At 49.7% G+C, this 26,106-nt stretch overlaps 1 protein-coding gene and 1 pseudogene across 1 annotated transcript in view; both read right to left on the minus strand.

Annotated features, from left to right (window-relative positions):
- The window catches only part of LOC140065238 (uncharacterized), a 160,437-nt pseudogene that overhangs the window by 116,183 nt on the left and 18,148 nt on the right, over window positions 1-26,106 (minus strand).
- Window positions 11,118-26,106, minus strand: part of LOC140066024 (uncharacterized) — a 110,543-nt gene continuing 95,554 nt past the window's right edge. The window contains exons 10-12 of the mRNA XM_072113588.1: window positions 14,768-15,186; window positions 14,463-14,553; window positions 11,118-14,248 (exon numbers count right to left, since the gene is read on the minus strand). Of these exons, the coding sequence (XP_071969689.1) occupies window positions 13,329-14,248; window positions 14,463-14,553; window positions 14,768-15,186 (1,430 nt within the window). The 3' untranslated portion in view covers window positions 11,118-13,328. The remainder of the gene's footprint in view (window positions 14,249-14,462; window positions 14,554-14,767; window positions 15,187-26,106) is intronic.

The following is a 26,106-nucleotide window of genomic DNA, read 5'->3' on the forward strand; positions in this document are numbered from 1 at the left end:
AGATCTAATAATTCACCAATAGATCATTTCTAACATTGAATCCTTTAGGATATATGCAGTCCTTGGTAAGGATCCAAAATCCTTCCCGATTCAGAAGTTTTCTTCTCAGGTCACCACCCCTATTGTTTCGTTTAACCCTTTCCAAGCCACAGAAGGTAAAACCCGACAAATCTCTATCGTGATATTTAATGAAATGTCTCGCGGCATTGGACGGATTGATATAATCTGCATTAGTCACACCATTAAGGTGTTCTCTTATGCGTTCTTTTAATGCCCTACTCGTGCAGCCTATGTAATCTTTGTTGCAAAGCATGCATGTAATGCAATATACAACGTTTTTAGTATTACAATTAATAAAATCTCATTCCATTTGTAAGAGAAGATAGGCGTTCCTGGAGGTGCACGCACCGGGAGTCGAGCAGGTCTGTTTAAATGTGTGGTCATAGATCACCACCATTTGAACATACTTGGAGGACAACCAGACTTTGTCACCAGGAGCAAAGAGGCCTGCATCTTTTATCGGCCTGGAACTTGGTTCGGCCGAAGCCTGTAATAAAGAACCGCCGCCTGAACCTTCGAGACGTGGTTCGCGGCTCTATTGTCCAGTTCCTGGACACCCCTCAAGATCCCGGACTGGCCGCGCTTATTTCCAAGAAGGCCGACCGCTGCGCCTAATAAGATGGAGCTGAGACCAGCACCCGTGCCTCACCCAGGCTCAGCAGAGACACCAGCAGCCGACACAGCCTTAACGGGAGATGAACTATGCAACACAGAGGTATGCTCCCCCTCACATGAAGCACCCCCTGAGCTTTCCCCGTCACACATTAGTGGGGGAGACGGGGACTTCCCACCACTATGGGCCTCAGCACTGCGGGATAATGGAGCAACATGGAGGGGTAACATGCCAAAACCCCGATCCTCTCGGGGGGCCAGCAACCTATCTCATGGCCCAAATCAGGCCACAACATAAGCTCACCAACACGGGGGGCACCCATCCTCCCCCCATCTTAACGGCTTGCCCTGTCTTACCTTCAGCCCATGGGGCTCACAGGGCTCATCCCCAGCATGGGCAGCAGCCTCACCATCACCGCCATATGTGCCAATGGCAACCCCAAATCTTTTGACACAGGACCCCGGATGGGACTGGCAAGCCCACCCACGCTCCATACCGACCAAAGGTGACCTAGAGACTCTCCTGGCCAAACTTGAGACCTCACATAAACGGGACATGGATATCCTGCGACAAGATATACATCATGTGGGTGCTAGAGTAGTGGAGATAGAAGAGTCGCAGGAACATACTCTTAAACTTATAGCGGACCACCATCAAGTAATACAGGCCCACTCCAACCAAATCTCTGACATTCTGACACATATTGATGACATTGAAAATCGCCACAGGAGAAATAACATCCGGATAATGGGCCTGAGTGAAGAAGTGGAACCCTCTCAGCTGGAAAAGTGGGCCCAAGGCTTTTTTGCATCTATCCTCACTGCCGCTAAGGAACTCCCTGTTGAAATTGATCGCATACACAGGGCGTTGGGACCCAAACCTACTGATGGCTCTAGGCATGGAGATATTATTTGTCGCATCCATTTTTTCAAAGACAAAGAAGCCAGGGCAACGGAACCGTTATCTTACAAAGGCCAGTTAACAATACTACCAGACCTGGCGAGACGCACATTGCAACTGCGGAAAGCCTTGAAACCGTTATTGACCCTTCTTCGAGAAAAAGATTTCACATATAGATGATATATCTATCCAAGACTGCTCAAATAATAAACACGTACTAACCCGGAGCCGGACTGGCCCCTTTAATACCGCATACCCCAAATATAAATAACCACACAGAAACCATTGCTTAACCATTCTCAATAGTGGGTTGACTCGGGGTCGGCCACAGCTTTATTGAAACCATTGATAATTTAACCATTTTTTTTTTTGAATATATAGACACTTTTAACCATTCCACTTTACATAACACCAGATAACACCCTGTATGCCTGCCATATGTAAGGGCATGTAGGGCAGTGTTACCCCTAAAAAACCGCCCGCTGTGACAAAAAATACACGAAAACGATATAAAAAGGGAGGGTGGGAGGGAAAACCGATGAAAAAGAGGCTGAGTCTCTGCTACTCAGAATATTTGAGCATGTGCCCACCTCCTGTACCGCCCACATTACTAGCCACACCCCCAGCACATCCCTCTGATGAATAAAGATGAGAGAGGGTAGAGCAACCTCCAATTAAAGGGGCCACACACTTTTTTTAATTGTATTCGGACTGCTAGCCACCTTTGAGCAGTCAATAGCCCAACGGCTATGCGCCTAGGGGCTATCAAAACTCTAATGCTTCCTTATTATGGGAGATGTTAAAGGTAATATAAGGGGCGTCCTGATGTCCCATGTCTCCCGTCTTAAGAAGGCTCACTAATTGACTTAGAGCGACTTTAATCTAATAACAAATCCTCCCCATGTGACCTCACTAAGGCAGAACTATCCGCTGTGAGACAAAAGATTTTGTCTATCCAAGACCAGAAGACACAATGCGCGCGTAACCGACTATTACTATTACCTATTAGCTATTACGAATATGCGGTTCGTGGCTTGCAAGGGCACTACACCCAAAAGCTCCACGCACACACTTTCTTTCTATTACTTCAGCAGATAAAGGCATAATCCATTTGCCTGGATGAATTCCGAGACTTCTACAAACGCCTTTATAATCTAGGCAGGAAGCAGGAGTGCAGCCTCGGAGGAAGCCAGCGTGGGACCTGGACGGGATCAACGTGGAGTCTGGAGCCAGGTGAGGGGAGTATAGACCTGGGGGAGTGGGGACCGCGGCAGCACAGCAGAAGACGGGTTCCCCCGCTATCCCAGACATGGCTCGCGGGGTCACCCGTGACAGTACCCCCCCCCCTTAGGGCCCCTCTTCTCTTCTTCTTCAGCCTGCTGTTCTTCCTTCTTTGCCTCCTCCAATTCTTCTTGGTGATGAAACACCTTAGGAGGAGAGCAGGCACTGAGAAGACTTGGGAAGCTGCAGGCTGGGTCGGCTCTAGACACACCAGAGCGGCCTTAGGGGAGGCCGGTGGAGACTCTGGAGTGGCCTCAGGGGAGGCCGGAGCAGCCGGGGGAAGCTGATAAGTCACCGGAGCAACCGTGCGAAGCTGCGGAGTCACCGGAGCAGCTCTGGCAAGCTGTGGAGGCTGGGGTAACTTCTGGAGAGCCGCTGGAGCAGCACTGGTAAGCTGCGGAAGCTGCGGGGTCTCTAGAGCAGCACTGAGAAGCTGCAGAGTCTGTTGAGCAGCACTGGGAAGCTGCGGAGCGTCTGGAGCAGTACTGGGAAGCTGCGGAGCCCCTAGAGCAGCAGTGGGAAGCCGCGGAGCCATTGGAGCAGCTGTGGGAAGCTGCAGAGCCACTGGAGCAGCTGCGGGAAGCTGCGGAGCCACTGGAGCAGCTGTGGAGTCACTGGAGCAGCTGTGGGAAGCTGGGGAGCCACTGGAGCAGCTGCGGGAAGCTGCGGAGCCACTGGAGCAGCTGCGGAAAGCTGCGGAGCCAGGGGAGCAGCTCTGGGAAGCTTCGGAGTCACGGGAGCAGCTCTGGGAAGCTGCAGAGTCACGGGAGCAGCTCTGGGAAGCTGCGGAGTCACTGGGGTCACTGGGACCAGGCAGGAGGGGCGAAGTAACCGAACTTGAGGTGGTTCAAACCTTGACTGGATTTTTCTCAGGAACTTGTATGGGTAACCATGTCTGGGTCACCACTATCCCATAGAGGAGTAGCCCAGTCCAGCGCCTCTCCAGTGAGCAAAGAAAGAACACATGCCAACTTAGTGCTTTCGGGGGTGGACTGGGAGGACGTCAGTTTCATGTACAACGAGCATTGGACAACAAAACTCCTGCAAAAATTGGGGTCGCCATCAAATTTGTTAGGCATCAAAAAATCTGGTCCAGAGTCTGCTGCCGAAAAACATGGCTGGGAGACAGAAGCAACAGGAGGAGTCGCAGGAGCCTGCTGCTGAGAGGCAATAATCCGCAGGGTGGCAGAGAGTTTGTCCAAGAGTTCTTTTTGCTGAGCAATCTCTTGGGACTGCTGGGCAATAGTGCTGGGAAGGTCACCCAGAAGCTGGTACGGATCCTTGACACTGTCCATAAATTTTGCAGAGATCATGACCTTGGTCGAGTCCATGGCCGGATCTTACTGTCACAGTCTATGAGAATAGTCAGTGGGCTCCCTGGACCATAATAGCCACAACCCGGGAGCGGAGTTTAAGTGAACTCCTGGGCTTTGCCAGAGCCCGCCACAAAGTTGGATGGTCTTTCTGCAGTGGGGAGTCACCAGGTCGCTCCACGGGTGTGACGAGGCCCGCTGTGGCAGCCAAGGTAGGGACATGGGGACCACAGGAAGGCTGGACCACGGGAGGGCTGGACCATGGGAAGGCAGGACCACGGATGTCTGGCAGGACCTCAGATGGCTGGCAGGACCTCAGATGGCTGGCAGGACCACGGATGGCTGGCAGACCCATGGATGGCTGGCAGGACCTGGATTACTGGACCGCCACAGGATACCAGGATTGCCACAGGATACCAGGACCGCCACAGGACACCAGGACCGCCACAGGACACCGGGATCGCCACAGCACAGCGGGACAGCCACAGGACACCGGGACCGCCACAGGACACCGGGACCACCACGAAACACGGGACCACTATGGAACACGGGACCACCACGGAACACGGAAATCACAGAATACACAGGGGCATCTGGAAACGCTTGGGAACACTGAGGGCTTTCTCTTCAGTAACAGGACATGAATATCCGGCAGGGGATGCTGGGAGTCACCAGGCTATATAGCAGAGCCTGGATGCCAGCTCCAATAAGGAAGACGCTGGGCCTTTAAATTCCTGAAGAGCCGGGCGTGTGCGCCCTAGCAACGGGAGCGCACGGCCTCGGTAGGAAGCAGGAGCGTGGCTTCGGAGGAAGCCAGCGTGGGACTCGGACGGGATTGACGTGGAGTCCGGAGCCAGGTGAGGTGAGTATGGACCTGGGGGAGTGGGGACCGCGGCAGCACAGCGGAACACGGGTGCCCCCGCGATCCGAGACATGGATCGCGGGGTCACCCGTGACAGGAGCTATGCATGAAGCATGGTGTTCTTTCCTACTTATGGAAAAATTGTCTGAAAATGTCATTCTTGGTTTACCCGGTAATTAATTGGGATACTCTGGAGCTGGTTCATTGGGGTCCTCACTGTAAGGATCACCTGACCAGAGTTTCATTATGTACAGTAGTGGCGGAAGGTCAGAGTCTTCCAGGTTTTCTCTCTGATTACTCAGATGTGTTTTTAAAACCCTTGTCTCAAGTCCTTCCTCCTCACAGGGAGTTTGATTGTAAAATTGACCTTCCTGATGCTAGATTGCCAAAGGGTCGTATATATAACCTGTCAGTACTAGAACGGGAGTCACTGAAGAGTTATATTGATGAGAGTTTGGCAATCGGACATATCCGTCCCTCTGGGTCGCCCACTGGGGCCGGGTTCTTTTTTGTTTACGGCCGTGCATTGATTATCGAGAATTAAATAAGATCCCGGATCTCTTAAATCAGGTTTCTGGGGCCCAAGTTTTCTCTAAATTAGATCTCAGAGGGGCTTATAATCTGATTCGCATCCGGGAAGGGGATGAGTGGAAGACCACATTGCCCCAGCATTTTTTTAAGGGTTTATGAACTCCATCTTTCATGATTACATCGGTGTGTTTATGGTGGTGTATCTTGACCCTATTTTGATTTTTTCTCCTGATATGGTTTCTCACCAGCAACATATCCGCTAAGTACTTACCAGGTTACGCAAAAACTACCTCTTCGCTAAGCTGGAAAAGTGTGTTTTTTGTGTCCAGAAGGTGTTCTTCCCTCTGATGTACAGATGCATCCGAGTAAGGTTCAGGCGCACATGGACTGGGTACGGCCTACCAATCTTAAGGCCTTACAACGTTTTTTAGGTTTTGCTAAATATTATCGGAACTTTATTAAGAACTTTCCTGTGATCCCCGAACCCCTCACGGATTTAACCCGTAAGGGTGCTGATCCGAGTAATTGGTCCCCTGTCGCTTGCTCTGCGTTTGAAACTCTAAAAGCGGCTTTCTCTTCAGCCCCAGTTTTGGTTCAACCTGACCTCTCTCAACCCTTTGTTGTGGAGGTAGATGCCTCAGAGGTTGGAGTAGGTGCAGTGTTGTCTCAGGGGTCCTCCACTCTCACCAGACTTAGGCCCTGTGCATATTTCTCTAGAAAGTTTTCTTCTTGTGAGAGGAATTATGATATTGGTAATTGAGAGCTCCTTGCCATTAAGTGGGAATTTGAAGTCTGGCGACACTTTTTGGAGGAATGCCCTTCATCCTATAACTGTGCTCACGGATCATAAGAACTTAGTATATTTGGATACTGCTAAGCGCTTGAACTCATGTCAGGCTAGGTGGGCCTTGTTTTTCTCTCGCTTTAATTTTGTGGTCACCTACCGACATGGGTCAAAAAATGTGAAGGCTGATGCCTTGTCCCGTAGCTTCGGGACTCCTGAGCTTCCAGAGGCTACAGACAGTAATATTTTATCTCTAGGTGTTGTGCTGGCAGCTGTCTTCTCCCACCTCTCCTCTGAAATTTTAGCAGGACAAAGATCTGCACCTAAAAACCTTCCGGAAGGCAAATCATTTGTTCCTCTTTCTTGTCATTTGAGAGTGTTGGAGGAGACGCACTGCTCGGTATTGGCAGGTCATCCGGGAATGCGGAGTACCGTGGATCTCTTTAAGAGAAGTTACTGGTGGCCTCACATGACTAACGATGTGCATGCATTCGTCCAAGCCTGTCAGGTCTGTGCGCGAGGAAAGACTCCCAGGAGACGTCCTGAGGGGCCTCTTCTTCCGCTTCCAGTTCCCACCAGGCCATGGTCTAAAGTTTCTATGGATTTTTTCACTTATCTGCCAGCATCTCAAGTGTATACAGTGATTTGGGTGGTAGTGGACCGTTTCTCTAAAATGGGACACTTTGTTCCATTAAAACAGTTACCTTCAGCTGAGGAGTTGGCTGAATTGTTTATACAGAATATTGTACACCTCCATGGTATACCAGATAATATTGTGTCAAGTTTTCCAAGTTTTGGCGAGCATTTTGTTCTAGACTGGAAGTGAATTTGTCGTTCTCGTCGGCCTGAGTCTAATGGTCAGTCCGAGAGAATGAATCAGGAGATGATTTAATATCTGTGCCTGTCTCTAATATTCCTCGGGCGGAAGCTATTACGTCCAAGTTGCGCACACTCTGGTCACAAGTTCAGCAGCATATTCAGAGGGCACAAAATTCTATGGTCCAACAGACTCAAAGAAGGCACACTAACTCTGATACGTTTGTGGTGGGGGATAAAGTGTGGTTATCCACAAAGTACCTTAAATTGAAGGTCCCCTCTTTGAAGTTTGCCCAGGTTTGTAGGTCCTTTTGTTGTTACTCAAATTGTTAACCCGGTTTCCTTCAAGATTACTCTTCCAGCAGGGTTGGGTGTTCATAACACCTTCCATAAGAGTCTTCTGAATCGCTATGTTGAGCCTGTTTTGCCTCTTCCTGACCCTCCTTCTCCATCTATTGTGGAGGGGAATTTGGAGTTTGAGGTGAAAAAAGTTGTGAATTCCAGATGGGTAGGTAACTCCATGCAGTACCTGGTCCATTGGAAAGGATTTGGTCCTGAGTCATAGGTCTTGGGTTCCGGCTAGAGATGTTCATGCCCTGCCGTTACTCAGGTTATTTCATCAGGCCCATCCTGAGAAGACGTCTTTACGATCTAGGGGTCCGAAGGCCCCCCGTCAGGAGGGGGGGGTACTGTTAGGTGCAAACTCCACCTCTCGTCTGCTACCAGCGGTCTCTGGCGTGCGCCCCGGGCAGTGGCTGCTAAGATCTCGCGCTGTCTAGGAGTTGTGTTCGGAACTGCTGGGACTTGTGGTACCTGCTGTTGTGCTTGGTTATTCTGCACCATGAGGGGTGAATTCCCAGTTATCCAGCTCCTATCAGTTTCTGGAGGTGCTGTTCTGGCTGCATAAATTGAAGCTTCACTAGTCACCTGTGCCAGTGTTTGAAATCCCTTTCTTCACTTGCTCTTTGCTGTTAGTTTGACTTGCTCTGTGTCTGAATTGTTGTGATCTCGGCTAGTTTTTGGACATTGACTCTTTGCTTACTGATTTTGCTCTTGACGTAACTCTTGTTGTGACTCCGGCTAGTTTACCAGTTTTCTTTGTTTTATGTTTGTCAGTCTGTTCGTGTTTTCCCATCCCACACTTATCCAGTGTATTTCGAGTCTTCAAGTAGTCGCCCCAGAGTTTAGTGTGGGGGGGGGGGGCTATAGGAAGGGACAGAGGTTGGGGCAAGCTGAGGGCACACTATCCCCTGTCTTCTGTGTTACTCAACCCTAACAGTTCCCCTCTGTCCCAGACACCTGCTGGCGTTGTGGAGCGGGAGTGGGATCCATGCTCCACATTTGGTGGGAGTGTGGGCCCATCCAGGATCTCTGGCGGGCTGTCTTCGATCTCTGCAACACGATCTACAAAGGAAAGATTGTTCCAACCCCTGAGTTGGCGCTCCTATCCATGTATTCTTGAACTATCGCTAAATACAAAAAAAAAAGCACTACGCCACTTCCTTATGGCCACATGACAAATAATCCCCAGACTTTGGAGATCGACCGAGACACCCACCAGGTTGAAATGGATAGAGGAGCTTGACTCAATCAAACACATGGAGGAATTGAAGGCGAGTGACGAGGGCAGATATGAACAATTCAATAACATATGGTCTGTTTGAATTGATTACCGGCACACCCCTGCCTTACACGATTGGCTGGCCACAGACAACAACATATATGACCCGCAAATATAGGTATGCAGCGCTGTTCACCCCTCACCCCCCTCCAAGTTTTTTCAGCAACGGATAGTGGTTCTTAATTGTTACCTTGTTTAGACCACGATAGTCGATGCATGGACGGAGTGACCCGTCCTTTTTTGGTCACAAAGAAAAAGCCTGCACCAGCCAGAGAAGAGGACTTACGTATGAATCCCCTCTTCAGGTTTTCTTTGATATAGTCCAACACGGCTGCGGTTTCTGGTACGGAGAGTGGGTACACGCGGCCCGTGGAGGGGATGTATCCGGCAGCAGATCCACAGGACAGTCATAGGGGCGGTGAGGCGTCAATGTCTCGGCCTGCTTCTTCGAGAAGACGTCAAAAAAGTCCTTATAGCAGACGGGAAGACCCTCCAGGGGCTTGAGAATCACAGAAGAAACCAAGACTGGCACTGGATGAGGCATCTCCACACAGCGAGATTGGCAATCAGGACCCCACTGAAGGATCTCCCCCCGTTATTAGCAAATAAAAAGACAGTGTCTCCTTCTGCAGCACACCGACCTGTAGAACTGGAGTCCAAGAAGACAGATAACTGGAACTGAGTACCAGTGCCAATGCTGAGAAGCACCGAAATCATGAGGTGTGCAGAAGCTTTGCTTACAGCTAGGGACACTTCTCCCAAGAACCCTAGCTGCTGGAGTTTCCCTGACGCTGGGGACGGATAGCGCAAGACCCAAGAAAGTTTCCTTGACGTCTTCTGATATGCTCCTGGGAAGAGAGTCTGGCTCCGTCCACCTCCATAGACTCCTCTGCAGATGATACGACTGGAGGCTGGAGCGGCCTTTGGAAAGCAGGAGCCAGGTGGGGAAGGCGTCGTGGGCGGGCTTGGGGTTGCTTCACTCATAACTCATCGGCACGCTCCCTAAACTGCACGTCAATCCGGGTGGCCAGGGTGATGAGACCACTCAGGGTAGACGGCAGATCACGAGCAGCCAGAGCGTCTGTAACGTGAGAGGACAGGGCCGTGTTGTTCCTGGAGAGTTCCGAGGCCAGGGTATAGAACTGGACAGCATATTCTCCCATGGAAGAGTTCCCCTGGGGCAGATTCAACAGTGCAGTCTCAGCCGAGGAGGCTCGTGCAGGTTCTTTAAACACAGACCGAAGCTCCGCCAGAAATGACGCAAGCGTAGCCGTGACCGGGTCGTCTCTGTACCAAAGAGGGGTAGCCCAGGCCAGGGCTTTCCCGGAGAGGAGACTGGCGATGAATGCCACCTTGGATCGCTCCGTGACAAATTGAGACGGCATAAGTTCTATGTACAGGGAGCACTGGGTTACAAAGTCCTTGCACAGCCTGGGATCTCCATCATACTTGTTGGGCATAGACATCCGTAGCCTAGGTTCAGCTGCAGGAAGACAGGTTGGAGTAGCAGCAGCTGCGGAAGCAATCTCAGGAACCTGTTGCTGATGTTGAGCGGCCAGCAGCTGTTGCAGCATGGCGGTGACCTGTCCCAGCTGTTTGCGTTGAGCGGCAATCTGCCGGGATTGCTGGACCACGATGGTGGAAAGATCGGGCTGACCGGAAAGCGGAACCTCAGCAGGATCCATGGCCGGATCTTACTGTCAGGATTCGGGATGAGTGGATCCTCTGGACCACCGCGGGAGATGGTACTAGCCGACACCTGGGACGGAATCTGAATGGCATCTGGTCTTCACCAGAGCCCGCCACAAAGCAAGATGGTCTTGCTGAGGCAGGGTACCACCATGTCGTTCCACAGGTGTGACTAGCCCGTGGTGGCAGCCGAGGTCGAGGTACCTTAGCGGAAGACAGTCTCGTGGTAGGGTCCAGGCACAAGGTCAGGGCAGGCGGCAGAGATGCAAGGTCATGTCCAATCCGCACACGGCACATGGGACACAGGAAATCAGGAGCTCAGCAACACGAAGGAACTCTGGTAACACAGAAACACGGAGGGACTCTGGTAACACAAGAACACGGCAACACAGGAACACACTGGAACGCAGGAATACTCAGGAATGTTGCAAAATCATTTAAAGCTGGCGCGCGCCTCTAGGACTCGAGTACGCTCGCGCTTCCAAAAGCCAGAAAATTCTACTTCGGGGTCGATATAAAAAACTGTCTGTTAATATAATCCAGAAGTTCTAGTGCTTGGGTGGCAGATGATTAGTTCTCTGTGACGGCCTAATAGCGCTCTTTTTTTTTTTTATGATTGCATTTTTATTATCCTTTTTCAAACAAGAATTATCAAGTACATTTTATGCATTGAAGTTTTTCAATAATAATACGAGAGTAAGACAGAGTTTTTCCCATGGAATATTAACAATTGCACTTTCCATTGGGATAACAAGAGGCTTCAAACCTAAGCCTAACAGTATAATGTTCCCATAATATTAAAGCTATACAGAAGAAGCCATTAAAATTATACCAAACAGGCCCAAGTCCCGCAAGATATTTCATTTCTACAGTTCTCCGTCTAAAAATCTGTGGGTAGATTCAAATTGCGATATCTTTCTCCTACATTGGAGGGACCTGGAGGACGTAGAAAAGGACAAAAAAAAAAAAAAGAACAGATAGAGGGAAGCCATTTATATTTAACAATAACAACAAATAACATTTTGGTAGAAACAAAAGGGGGTATCCAAATCACTCTCCCGCCCGCTCTTCTACCCAGAAGCGATCCCATTGCTCACATGTTTTATCAAATAATGAAATGCGATTATTCAGGGAGGCAGTCAGGGATTCCATACTGCGAGTTTCCCTTACCCTGGAGAGTAGGTCCATTCCAGAGGGAAGGGGCTTGCCTTTCCCAGAATTGCGCTATCAAACACCTCGCAGCTGTGAGTATGTGTAAACTCAGTTTATTAGCTGTCTTGGCCATGGGCTGAGGGGAGACATTCAACAGGTAAAATAAAGGAGAGAGTGGAATATCCACCGCTACCACCGCCTGGAGGAGAGTCTTCACCTCCTGCCAAAAAGGCTGCATGAATGGACATGTCCAGAAGATGTGTTGAAGAGTCCCCCCAACTGAGCCACATCGCCAGCAATTGTCCGCATGTCTGGGAATAATCTATGAAACAAGGATGGAGTATGATACTGTTGCGACATTAGCTTGTACTGGTTAATAAGGAGGTTTTAGCCGCCCTTTGCCAAATCAGTTGTCATGTTTCTTGTGATATAGGTCCCCCACTATGCCCTCCCACTTGGCCATGTATGGGTGTGCGATAGGTTCATCTGAGTTTGGGTGCAATAGTATCATGTAGATATCTGATATAAGGCCGGAGGTGTGGGTAGCAGTACTGAGACCGTCTCGGTACTATCCAAAGATTGCAGTAAGTGTCTAATGCGTATGTAATAGAGATTGGCCGAGGGCAGGAGGTGAAATTTGTCCTGTAAGGCGTCAAAGGGCAAGATCTTCCTATCTCGGTAGTCTACAATGTCTGCAAACCTGAATAATCCCTTCTCATGCCAGGGTTTGATTTCCTGCCTGCTGCATAGAGGGAGTGTGTAAGAAAGACTGCACAGGAGAACACTGAGATACCAGTGGAAACCTGTTCAAACAGGCCCTCCGTAATTTTATTGTGAATGAAATAGGGCCTAGCTGAGAGCTGGGTAATGCAAGTGCCTCTTTAGGCCAGAAATAGGAGTTAGGGTGAAAGGGAGCCAACCACAATTTTTCTATCTCCATCCATTTATAAAATGCCAACAGGGTGGACCATGCCGGAATACGTCGCCAGTGTGTCGCCCAGTAATACCTGGTTATATCCGGCACCGATAAACCCCCCTTGGATTTGTGAGAGATCAAAACAGTCCTAGAGATCCTGTGTCTCTTCTTCACCCATATAAAGTGTAATAGCGCCCGGTGACACCGATACTGGTAACGTCTCGAAAACATAAAGCAGCTTAGGCAGGATAGTCATTTTTACCACCGCTATCCTGCCAAAAAGGGAAAGGGGAAGGCTGTTCCAGCTAATAGCGCTCTTTAAGCTGTTAGATTTCTAGTTGAACTTCTCTTTATTCTATCTTCCTCAGACTACAGGACAAACTGCATTTTTGGCAGCCTGTGCTCCATGTAGTGTCACTTTTGCACTGCTATCAATCCTGAGATGCCTCAGCAGGAAATGTGGAAAAGCCTCAGCACTACATCAGAAAACACTGTCAGGGCCAAGTCCATCCCTAGTGTTAAGGTGTATAATGAAGTTATTTCTGATTTCTTCAGCCGCTATAAAGAGAGACCAAGCTGTCTGTTTCATCATTATCATTTCTTTAAAGATGAGGCAGCGACAATTATATTTTATAGTAATTGTCTGGTAACTAGTAACAAATTCTTAGATCTTAAAATTAAATATAGATATGACTTGGAATCATTCGTTTTTTAACGTGTTCCTCTTAGTACGTCACACAATCTAAGGCCAAAACATCTGCAATCTGTTGCCAAAACATTTCCCCCTGATTTATAACGTGAATTCTGCTTTACCACTGTGTACGCTCATTTGATGGTTAGCAAGATCCGGTTTCCGAGAAAAACATTTTCCGCAATCTAAACATGAAAATGGCTTCTCCCCTGTGTGACTTCTCAGATGTCTAACAAGATCTGATTTCTGGGCAAAACATTTCCCACATTCTGTACATGAAAATGGCTTCTCCCCTGTGTGACTTCTGTGATGTGAAACAAGATTTTCAATGCAGGAAAAACATTTTCCACATTCTGAACATGTAAATGGTTTCTCTCCCGTGTGAGTTCTCTGGTGTTTGGCAAGATGTGGTTTCTGGCTAAAACCTTTTCCACATTCTGAACATGAAAATGGCTTTTCCCCTGTGTGAATTCTCTGATGTTGGTTAAGATGTGATTTTTGAATAAAACCTTTTCCACATTCTGAACATGAAAATGGCTTTCCTGCTGTGTGATTTCTCTGATGTTGGTTAAGATTAAATTTTTGGCTATAACATTTCCCACATTCTGAACATGAATATGGCTTCTCTCCGGTGTGAATGCTCTGATGGCTAACAAGATTTCTCATGGTTAGAAAACATTTCCCACATTCTGTACATGAATACGGCTTTTCCCCTGTGTGAATTTTCTGATGTCTAACAAGACATCCGAAGCGTGGAAAACATTTCCCACATTCTGAACATGAAAATGGCTTTTCCCCTGTGTGAATTCTCAGATGTTTGGTACGATGTGATTTCTGCCTAAAACCTTTTCCACATTCTGAACATATAAATAGCAGTTTCCCTGTATGACTTATGATAATGTTCTTTGCAGTTCCTGATGATTCTGTAGATGGAACCAATTTAATAGGATCAGGCATATAAGGTTCCTCTGCTTCAGATTCTGATATCATATGTTCCTCTGAGCTCTTGGTACAGTCATCTGCAAAAAATTAACATTGGCTGTGAGAAAACTCTTTCCAGTGCACCAAAAGGTTCTGTATTATTACTGATGTAACATCTCAGTCTCCTCCTCCGAGGTCCTGGTGAGCAGTATTCCTGACCCTCATAGCTCCCACCTTCCAGCTTTTCTTAGTCTATGTCTCCATGTTCTGTGTTATCACTCGTCTCTGCTTTATCTAGTGGTTACTACTCACCTGGGCAGTTACCTGTAGGAATCTCCTCCTTACATTGCTCATCGCCCCTCACATATGTCTCTGGAGCAGGAATATTCTTCACATCTTCATCCTGATACAAAAAAAGGGTGAAAAATTGGAAAAGTCACAAGACAATGAAGAAGGTTCTTTTTAACCCCCAACTTGGACACTATAAAATCTGTCCTCCACTCAGGGCAGATGAATCTGTGACCCTGTATACCCCTTTACTAAATGTCTTGAGAGGCCTAAGAATTTTACTAGGGATTGCTCCACCAGATCTATAAAGGGAAACATCCAAAACTTACTATAGCAGTTTGCCCAGAACATGAATACGGCTTCTCTCCTGTGTGAATGCTCTGATGTCTAGCAAGATATGATTTCTGGAACTGATTTTTTTTTCCACATTCTGAACATGAATACGTCTTCTCCCCCGTGCGAATTCTTTGATGTCTTAAAAGATTTATTTTTCCTGTATAACTTTTCCCACATTCTGAACATATAAATAGCAGTTCCTCTGTATGACTTATGATAATGTTCTTTGCAGTTCCTGATGATTCTGTAGATGGATCCAATTTAATAGGATCAGGAGATGGATTGGTCCTGTGAAGGTCTGAGGATTCATCTGGGATGTTGTCCTGCTCTTCGGATGTATCTTCTGTCATATAAGGTTCCTCTGCTTCAGATTCTGATATCATATGTTCCTCTGAGCTCTTGGTACAGTCATCTGCAAAAAATGAACATTGGCTGTGAGAAAACTCTTTCCAGTGCACCAAAAGGTTCTGTATTATTACTGATGTAACATCTCAGTCTCCTCCTCCGAGGTCCTGGTGAGCAGTATTCCTGACCATCATAGCTCCCACCTTCCAGCTTTTCTTAGTCTATGTCTCCATGTTCTGTATTGTGTTATCACTCGTCTCTGCTTTATCTAGTGGTTACTACTCACCTGGGCAGTTACCTGTAGGAATCTCCTCCTTACATCGCTCATCGCCCCTCACATATGTCTCTGGAGCAGTAATATTCTTCACATCTTCACCCTGATACAAAAAAATGGTGAAAATTGGAAAAGTCACCAGACAATGAAGAAGGTTCTTTTTAACCCCCAACTTGGACACTATAAAATCTGTCCTTCACTCAGGGCAGATGAATCTTTGACCCTGTATACCCCTTAACTAAATGTCTTGAGAGGCCTAAGAATTTTACTAGGGGTTGCTCCACCAGATCTATAAAGGGAAACATCCAAAACTTACTATAGCAGTTTGCCCTCCCTAACTGGTTGTGCATGAAACCAAGCCTTTTTTTCATACAAGTTTCAATTTCAAAATAAAACAAAAACGAAGCACAAAGCAAATGTCACGGGGGCTCCTGCGACCCATGTCCCAGGTTGCAGGCGCACCAATGTGCCTCCCTGTGCCCTCTCACGCCAGCAGCAGGTTCACTTACCTCGCCGTGCTCCAGCGATGGTCTTCTCGCTGCAACCCACGCCTGCCTCCTAGAGCTTGTGTGCCGGCCGTCTGAAATTTAAAGGGCCAGTGCACCACTAATTGGTGCTGGCCATCTGATCTATAAATAGGTAACCTCTTCCCTTATGCTCCGCCGGATATTTGTGCCCTTATGCCATTGAGAAAGCAATCCCTTACTGTCTGTGCAGTACCCGTTGTGAACTCCTACAATGTTCCTGACATTGATTCTTTGCCGCTGGTCTTGACCTTCCTCTCCTTTCCGACTCCGATCCTGTCCTGACCTTTCGCCTGACAACAACTGTTGACTCTGTACCTCGCCTTGGCTGCCACCGTTAGCAAGTCGCGTCTGTGAAGTGACCTGGTGGTATCCCGCCGCAGCAAGTATAACCGGCTTTGTGACGGGTTCTGGTGAAAACCAGGTGTCACTTAGATCCTGCTCCCAGGTGTCGGCTAGCGACATCGCTCGCAGGGTTTACTACCCCAACCCTGACAGTAAAATCCGGCCATGGATCCCACCAAGGTTTCCTTGCCAAAACTGGTTGACCTCACCACCATCGTGGCTCAGAAGTCCCAGCAGATTGCCGTGCAAGACAAGCAACTTTCCCATCTCACCGCCATCATGCAGCAGTTTCTGATCACCCACAGCATCCTGTTCCTACGGCACCATCCGTTACAGCAGCTACTTTGCCTTCTACTGAACCCCATGCAGTCCAAATATGACAGAGACGCCAAGTCGTGCAGGGGCTTCATCACCCAGTGCTCACTGCACATTGACCTGATGCCTCCGCAGTTCCCCACAGAGAGGCTTAAGGTGGCATTTGTGGTCAGTCTACTCTCCGGGAAAGCCCTGGCATGGGCCACCCCCCTCTGGGATAGGAACAACCTGGTCATTGCCAACATCACCGCGTTCCTCACGGAGGAACCAGCCCAGGCATCATCTGCTGAGACCACCTTGTTGAAGGAGGACCTGCAGAAGGGGTTAATACGCAGGTCCTCTTCTCCTGCCGATGCAGGGTTCTTTTTTGTGGCCAAAAAGGATGGCTCACTCCGTCCATGCATAGACTATTGTGGCCTTAACCCTACACTGAAGAGGCGCTACCCATTGCTTTTGATCACAGAACTTTTCGACTGCCTACGTGGAGCCAAGATCTTTACCAAACTAGACCTACATGGGGCATATAACATCATCCATATCTGGGAAGGCGATGAGTGGAAGACCGCCTTCAATACTCCTAATGGGCACTTTGAGTATCTTGTCATGCCGTTTGGCTGTATTCTAGGAGTTCATCAACAACATTTTCAGAGATTTGCTATATACTGTGTTGTGGTCTACCTGAACGATATCCTGGTGTTCTCTGCAGACTTCGAGTCCCATCAGATTCAGGTACGACAAGTTCTAAGGCGCCTAAGCACCAAACTCGAGAAGTGTCACTTTCATCAGAAGAGTCTTCCATTCCTCGGTTACCTCATCTCTGACAAAGGACTACAGATGGATCCTATCAAGTTATCTGCGGTACTTCAGTGGCCTTGCCCAGTAGGACTTTGTGCTATCCAGAGATTCCTGGGCTTCGCTAATTACTATCAGCAGTTCATTCCTCATTTCTCCTCCCTCGTGTCTCCCATTGTGGCACTGACAAAGAGAAACGCCAAGCTGTGGCCTCCGGCGGCTGAAGAAGCTTTCTGCAAGCTGAACTCTACCTTTGCCTCTGCTCCTGTTCTCAACCAGCTACTGAGAAACAGTTCCTGCTCAAGGTTGGCGCCTCCTCAGTTGGTGCTGGAGCTGTTCTCACCCAGAAAGGGCCCAAAGGTTGAACCCTCACGTGCGGCTTCTTCTCTAAGACCTGCAGAGATGAACTACTTTATTGGTGATCGGGAGCTTCTGGACATAAAACTTGCTTTGGAAGAGTGCCATTATCTTCTGGAGGGAGCTCTTCATCCAGTCAGTATCTATACTGATCACAAAAACCTCCTGTACCTTCCAGACTGCTTAGTGTCTCAATCCACGACAGGCTCGCTGGTCCCTCTTCTTCTCCCATTTCAATTTTTTGATACATTTCCGTCCTGCAGAGAAGAATGTTAAGGCCGATGCCCTCTCCCGTGCCACTGACGTAATTGGGGAAGAACCCATTCCTAGACACATTGTTCCTCCTGAACGTTGTTTGTTGTCGCTCCTGTGGATCTACGGCAGCTTCCTCCTGGCAAGACCTATGTCCGATCCGCTCTACGGAGGAGGATATTAAAATGGGGACATTGCTCTAGTGTGGCTGGGCACCCTGGTGTGAAGAGATCTGTCGCTCTCATATCTCGTTTCTACTGGTGGCAAGATCTGGTCAAGGACGTTTGAGATTTTGCGAGTTACTGCACTTTGTGTGCCCCTCACAAGTCGTCACTTCTCAAGCCAGCAGGTCTGCTCCTGCTGTTGCTGATACCCAGTTGCCCGTGGACTCACATAGCCATGTACTTTATTATGGATCTCACATCTTCTTCCAGTAATACAATCATTTGGGTGGTAAGAGATCGGTTTTCTAAGGTGTCCTACTTCATTCCTCTGCCTGGTCTACCTTCGTCTCCTCCTCTTGCTAGCCTGTTCATTCCTCCATATCTTCCGGCTTCATGGACTTCCCCTGCACATTGTCTCAGATCATGGGTTCCAGTTTGTTTCCCATTTCTGGCAATCCCTGTGCGGTCAACTTTAAAGTGATGCTGGACTTCTCTGCGTACCCTCCACAGTCCAATGGGCAAGTTGAGAGGGTTAATCAGACCTTGGGCTGCTGCTATCTCCACCTAACAGGACGACTGGTCCACTCTACTGCCATGGGCAGAATTCCCCTACAACTCTCTGGACTGTGAGTCGTGCCGGTGCTGCTCCTTTCCTTGTTGTTTATGGACAAAATCCATGCCCACCTCCTCCTCTCTCCGTGTCTACTGATGTTTCTGCCATGGAAGAGTTGGTAGAAGACCCGTCACACCAGCAGCAGGTTCACATACCCCGCTGCGCTCCACTGGCGGTCTCCTCGCTCCAGCGCGTGCGTCCCATCCTCATGCCAGGAGTCTGAGATTTAAAGGGCCAGCGCACCACTAATTGCCGCTGGCCACCTGACAATCTATAAATAGCCAACCTCTTCCCTCATGGCCCGCCGAATCTTTGTGCCATTATGCCATTGAGAAAGCGTTCCCTGACGTTCCCTGTGTTTTAGCCGTTGTGACCTCCTGCTACGTTCCTGACTTCGATTCTTTGCCGCCTGTCTTGATCTTCTGCTAAATCCCCGACTCCGATCCTATGCCGCCTGTCCTCACCTTCCGCCTGACAACTACTCCGATTTTGCCTGTTGACTCTGTACCTCGCCTTGGTCACCGCGAGCAAGTTTAGTCTGTGGAGCGATCTGGTGGTATCCTGCCTCAGCAAGTCCAACCCACTTTGCGACAGGCTCTGGTAAAAACCGGGTGCCACTTAGACTCCGCTCCTAGGTGTCGGCTTGTATCATTGCTTGCAGTGGTACAGTGGGTCCACTACCTCGACCCTGACAGTGAAAGCTGTAAACAGCAAGAAAGAAGTTGTCCAAGGCACCTAAGTAAGATCAAAATGGGGCATATTTATCATACACTGGCGCTTGTGCGCCAGTGTATGATAACCCCGCCGCTGCATAGTTGCAGCGCGGTACATCAAAAGGCAAAAGCCTCTTGATGAATCGGGGCAGCCAGCTGCATAGTATGTATTCCACGCCAGGCAGAAAAGTCGCCGGCAGCAGTGAGTGCGTCGGCACGAGGACAGTAACACCCCGCGTCGCCCCACACCCGGCCGCCCATGCCCCACTCAAGCCCCTTCATGCCCCACTGGCGTAAAGATGGTGGAGAGGGCAAAATATTTGCAAGTGGTAGCAATAAGCTAGTGCAACACCCCTGTCGATGCAAGGCAGAGGGGTTGTTGCGAATACGTCCCAATATGTAGCTTGCAACCTGTGTGGAGTCTGATCAACCCCACAGCAGGTCACTACACAACACGGGGAACACTGCAGCGGTAGATTATGCCTGGGAAGGCAGGAGTTAATTGTTTAATGTGATGTCTTTCCATTAGCCAATCACATCGGTTCTTATATTGTATTGTAAGCTGGGATGCAATTGGAGGAGTAACCACCACCTGACCAGTGGGAGTAATAAAACCCCTGGTCAGGAAAGTTCTAGAGGTCAGTCTAGTCGAGTCAGACAGAATAGTCAGACAGAGCAGTGAGACAGTATAGCTCTGAGGAGTTAGTGAGAGTAAAGGGGTATCATCCTACCTTCAAGGGTGATATTTGAAGTAACCCAGGACGTGTTGCTGAAGCATCCTACTGGGACACAGCTACCTCCCAGCCTGCCCTTGCATCCAGGCTGGTGATTAATCCCTGTGGTTCCCTCTCCAAGTGCATCCCCAGCCTGCTACTATTTGTCAAGATTCTTTTGGTACGTTATCCACTGTTCCTGTCGGTTCCAATGAAGAACTGTAAGTTATTTTTGTACAACGTCTGCCTCCATCTGATCCCTGCTACTATGGCTGTCACCATCACGGGCACCCTATCCACCACACAGGGACTCATACTCCAGACCCCAAAGGGTTGCCCCAGGGAGAACTACTACAGCAGCCTCTCCCTCATCATTTCTTGCCAACACCACCTGCTGGAGACCTGCCAGGCTGTAGGACAGCCCTCCGGTCCCCATACCTAGCACCGTGACACTAGCGTGCCTAGGCCGCAACCGCCAGCCACTCCGGTATTCCGGGCCCTGGCTGTCTCCAGGACCCAAGAAAAGGCTAGGCCCCGGTGGGGGATGTTGCAAGTGGCGTCACAAACATGATTTCTACTGCTAAGCCTTATTCTGGCACTATAGACTTTCTATAGAAATCTAGTGTGCTGCCTAACCCTGCTGCCATCCGAGTTTAGGCCCAAGTGACTTTGTGCTATATTCCACATTGACTGTATTAAACTGCTGCCACTCGCTGTCGAGCATCGCTCCAGCGCTGCGGAGGTTAATCCCTGCCACAGAACTTTACCAGCCCTGCTACATCCGGCCCTGCAGTGCCTGAAGCATTTACCTCAGGAGTTGTGGCACAGCAAATAATTCCAGCCCGCCAAAACCTTCACTGGCGGGAAACCCAGAGGCCCCCTACGTGCATGGCGCAAAGTACCGTGGAGGAGGAGCTGGAGCGGGGAGGCCAGCAATGAAGAGGCTTAATCGGCCATCTTGGATTACGGCGCAGGCCGTGCCTGAAACCTGCCAGCAGCAGAGTCCTAGCGACTGAAGGAGAACACCGCTGAATCCTGGCTGCCTGCCGACATCGGGAACGGAGTCCTTTGTGCACCGGAGCTGTCCTGTCACCCCGGCTGATCCTGAGTGAGTACCGCTGGGGAGTTAAAGGGGGGTAGAGATTGTTTCCGACGCTAGGTTAATTGGCTCACCTCCCAGGCAATAGTGACTGTGCTCTATAGTGCCAGATTCCCCAGTACTGGCCATCGCCCATAGCAACGGACATTGAGTTCCCCTTAGGCCTCATTAGGCTAGCTCAATCATGTCAGCCCCCGACGAGGATACGGGACTGGAGCAGATTCCGGCCCCTGGTCCCTCCTCAGGGTACCTGAGCATGTTAAGCCCGCCAGAGAGTCCCTTCAGCCCTGCTACAGCCAGTGTCCCCGGGAATCCCACCATGATGCATCTGACTATGCCTTACTATCTGGGGGCCCCCTAGTTACCACACTACAAGGGAGAATTACACACTCTCCCTGAATTCAGAGCCAAGTTGTTAGCTACCTTCGCCCTGTATCCGCTCACAGAGGAACAGAAAGTGGGCATTCTAACCGGGCAGTTAAAGGGACCCGCTCTCCGGGAAGTCAAGTCTTGGCCCGAGAACAGCGCCAGAATGTGGTCCAAATTCTCAATAGGCTGCGCAACACCTTTGACAAATGTACTGCCTCAGAGTTGAAGCAGAAATTCTTCGGGAAAAGACAAAAGCCTCAAGAGTCCCTCAGAGACTTTGCCCTCTCCCTACAGGAGACATGGAAGGCCATAACTCACCTTGATCCCAAAAAGGCTGAAATCTCTGACCAAACCCTAAGGGAACAATTCATTAATGGACTTGTTGATAGAAATCAAAGGTGTCAACTAAAGATAATCTCTTCTCAACATGCCCAGGCCTCCTTTCTTGATTTCAAGGAAATTGCCATTGACATATTAGGGGACCGACTGCCCACTGGACCGCAGAAAGATCCTGAATCCGTGGAAATGGAGGACACTGCTCTAGCTTGTCATCCAATGCAGCCGACATCACTGCCTCCCCCGTCTGCGGAAGTTGCTGTTCTAGCAGAACAAGTCACTAACCTGGCGGACACCATGAGTAAAATACCTGACTGATTTTCTCAGTTGGAAGTAACCGTGTCCTCAACACAGAGAAAACCACCAGGGGACTCTGTACGGTCAGTCACTCCTTGTGACTCCCCAGTCAAACCGCGCCCAAGGGAGGCAAAGTCCCTCAACACCTGGAGTCAGAAGGAACCCCGCCAGCGGTGCAGCTACTGCCGTAAATACAGGCATGAAGAGGATGGATATTGTCAGTTAAACGACAAACCCTTGGAGCTACGGGGCGACCTCCAAGCGAAGAACCTTTAAGTCCCCGAGATGCCAACTGGATGCCCAGGTTCGTGGGGACTCGCCCCATGGTTCATGTAACCATCAACGGAGTCACCCTACCGGCCTTAATTGATACCGGCTCTCAAGTGACCACCCTCCCGAAGTACGACTTTCGAGAGATGCCGAAGAGGAGCATCCTTAACACAGCCTCGCAAGGCTTACTTGAACATTATTGCTACCAATGGGAAGACCGTACCCATCCACGGCTACTGGGAACCCACACTAACCATTGGAGACACTGAGTTAACCAGGCAAGGCGTAGTGGTGACACAAGTGCCTGAAGACGGTAACGTCTCCCTGGTTAAGTTTACCAATGTCCTCTGCAACTGCTACCCTGAAGTGTTGAAGGCTCTCCACAACTCTCTACCAACAGTGCCCAACGGTTCCCGGAAGGCAATTCAGGAGACTATGCAGGTCCTAGCGGCGCAACAGAAGGTTGCTGGCCCTAATGGAGAAATCTGCAGAGCCCGGATCAAAGATCCACAACATGTACGCCTTCAACCTGGGACTGAGACGTTAGTATGGTGCCGAGCCTGCATGGGCGTCCAAGGTCAAGACTGCCAGGCTATGGTAGAACCTCTACCAGCTGACGAAGACCTGCCCATTCTAGCTGCCAGGAGCCTAGTCGGTGTATCCCGAGGACAAGTACCCATCAGACTACTAAATGTGGGAGATTCCCCAGTGGATCTGAGAAGATACCAAGCCGTAGCCACCCTCTTCAGCGTCCACCTTGAAGACTTAGTGGAAACCTCTCTGTCTGCCTCGAAACAGCTGGAGGTGAAACAAATTGCTGAGGGTTAGCCTGCCGAGCAGTCCTGGTGGCTTGAGCTCAATATTGGAGACGACGATATTACTCCTGCAGACCAAGTACAAGGTGTCCTGCATGTCGTCATGAAGCACCACCAGGCCTTCAGCAAACACCCACTGGATTTTGGGCAGACTACCCTGATCCAACATACCATCCCTACTGGCTCTCATCTTCCTATCAAAGAGAGATACCGGCCAATACCTCCAGCCCGCTACCAAGAGGTGAAGAAGCTGGTGCAAGAGATGAAGACAATGTTATCCGGGAGAGTCACAGCCCATGGGCTGCCCCGTTGGACCTTGTGAAAAAGAAGGATGGAACCCTTCGGTTCTGTGTTGACTATAGTAAAATAAACAATATCACCCACAAGGATGCCTATCCGCTGCCTCGATTCGAGGAATCCCTCACAGCCCTAGGGTCAGCTGCTTACTTCTTGACCTTGAATCTGACCAGTGGCTACTGGCAAGTGGCCCTGGCGCCTGAAGATAGGGAGAAGACAGCTTTCACCACCCCAATGGGCCTGTTTGAGGCACGTTTCAGCGGTTAATGGAGAGATGTTTGGGTCATCAGAACTTCAAGACCGTCCTCCTGTACTTGGATGACATCATCACCTACTCCAAGACCTACGAGGATCACCTCCAACATCTGGCTAAGTCTTCAAAATCCTGAGCCCTGGAGCAGCGATGGGCTTCCAGGTTTTAACGAATTTCAACTTCACTATCAAGTACCGGGCTGGCAAGACCAACGACAATGCTGATGCTCTGTTCCGACTCGCTGACCAGTTTGAGGGGCCCTCCACGGATGCTCAGTGGGAAGATGTGGAAATGCCAGCGTTCTATGCCCGGTTTGTGCGCCAAGAGGCCCAGAGAGTCTACTCCTTACCCTCAGAAGCAGTACCAGCTACCCCGCCAGAAGAGTCTGTGCCGCCGGCAGAAAAAGACCTCTGGATGAGTCTGCAGGCTGATGGCCGCGCCATAGGAGAACTTATGGACTAACTCTCTAGTGGGCGAGTGGCTGAACGGATTCGTCAGAGGAGGGCCGATGGGGAATTATCCCAATTGTGGCGCCAGAGGAAGTATCTGAGTATGCATCAGGGCCTACTGAAAAGGAGAACTCTGGATCCTATCACCTATGACCGACTGTACCAGATTGTGATTCCCCGGAGGAATGCCAAGATAGTGCTGGATATGTACCACGACCAGTCCGGACACTTTGGCACTCAAATGAATGAAGCTACCCTCTGGAAGCGCTTCTACTGGGTGAACATGAAGCCCGACATCAAGACCTGGTGCCGGGAATGCCCAGCCTGCGGCATCGCTCGAGGAAAGCGACACAATCAAAGGGCTCCTCTACATTCCATTGTGAGCCAACGGCCTTTGGAGATTCTGGCTCTGGATCACGTGAAGTTGGAGCCCAGCAGGTCTGGTCACACTGATGCCTTGACAATAATCGACCATTACACCAAGTTTGTGGTTGCAGGACCTGTCAAGAGACTTGTCCGCCAGGACCACCACAGCAGCCCTGTTGAAGAGCTTCATCCTCCCTTATGTCTGTAAGGAATAAAATCCTTACGGACCAGGGAACTGCATTCACTCACAAGTGTTCCAGGAGCTGTGTACCCTCTATGGCTGCAAGAAGCTGAGAACCACAGCCTACCATCCTCTGGGCAATGGGCTCTGTGAGAAGATGAACCAGACTCTCATCAACATGCTGAGAACCCTGACTCCTTCAAAAAGGGCTGACTGGCCAAAGTTACTACCGGAGCTAGTATACCTGTACAATAATACCACCCATTGCTCCACAGGATACACTCCCTACTACTTGATGTTCGAGAGACATGGCCATCTCTCTGCCGATATGGCCTTGGACATGGAAAACCCTGATTCACAATCTCTACTCCCTCAGACTGATTGGGTTCAGGAGCATCAGAGGCGCCTGGCGGATGCCAGAGAAATTGTGGATCTTCGGGTGGAAGAGGCCCGAGACAAGCAAAAGAGAGACTTTGACCTCAATGCCTGTGCTGAGCCCCTTGCCCCCAGAGAACAAGTGTGGCTGAAAAACAACCATCCCACCAATAAGTTAGATGGGAGATGGGAGTGTGAGCCATACCAGTCTCTCCCCTGAAGTCTATGAGATTTTAAGAGGAGACCGTCCATGAATCCGGGTACACAGGAACCGGCTGAAGAGATGTCTACGATCATTCACCCCTGTGTCAAGTCCTAGGACCCCAATTTCTGGTCCAAGAGCTCCATTGTGTTCCTCTACCCCCAGTTTCCTTGAACTTGTGACTGTGCCTCAACTTTGTGTGATTGTCTCTTCTCCAGCGAGAGTTACCCGCCGCAGTCTCCTGTGCTGCTGAATGTGGAGGATGACCCTGTCCTAGGACCTGTTGCCCCTGTCGTCTCTGAGGAGCCTGCGATCCCTACTCCAGTGCCTGATTCCGGAGACGACAATGAAGAAATGGTAATTTTCTCTCAACAGGAACTCAGGAGATCTCAGCGAGAGACAAAGGGGAAACCTCCTGCGTATCTGCAGGAGTACCAGCTGTCCCAACAGAAAGATCGGAAGCCGAAGGCTGTCTGCTTTGCAGATCCTGAAGTACTCACTCCTACAGACTGCAATTCAGATTCTGAGTAACCCCTGATGGGCTGTATCCCTCTCCAGGTACTGTGGATATTGTAAATAATGTTCTTTATCTGCTATTCCCAGTTGGGCTGAGCGC

This window comes from Engystomops pustulosus, chromosome 6 (genome assembly GCF_040894005.1).
Source record: "Engystomops pustulosus chromosome 6, aEngPut4.maternal, whole genome shotgun sequence".
NCBI classification, from domain to species: Eukaryota; Metazoa; Chordata; class Amphibia; order Anura; family Leptodactylidae; genus Engystomops; species Engystomops pustulosus.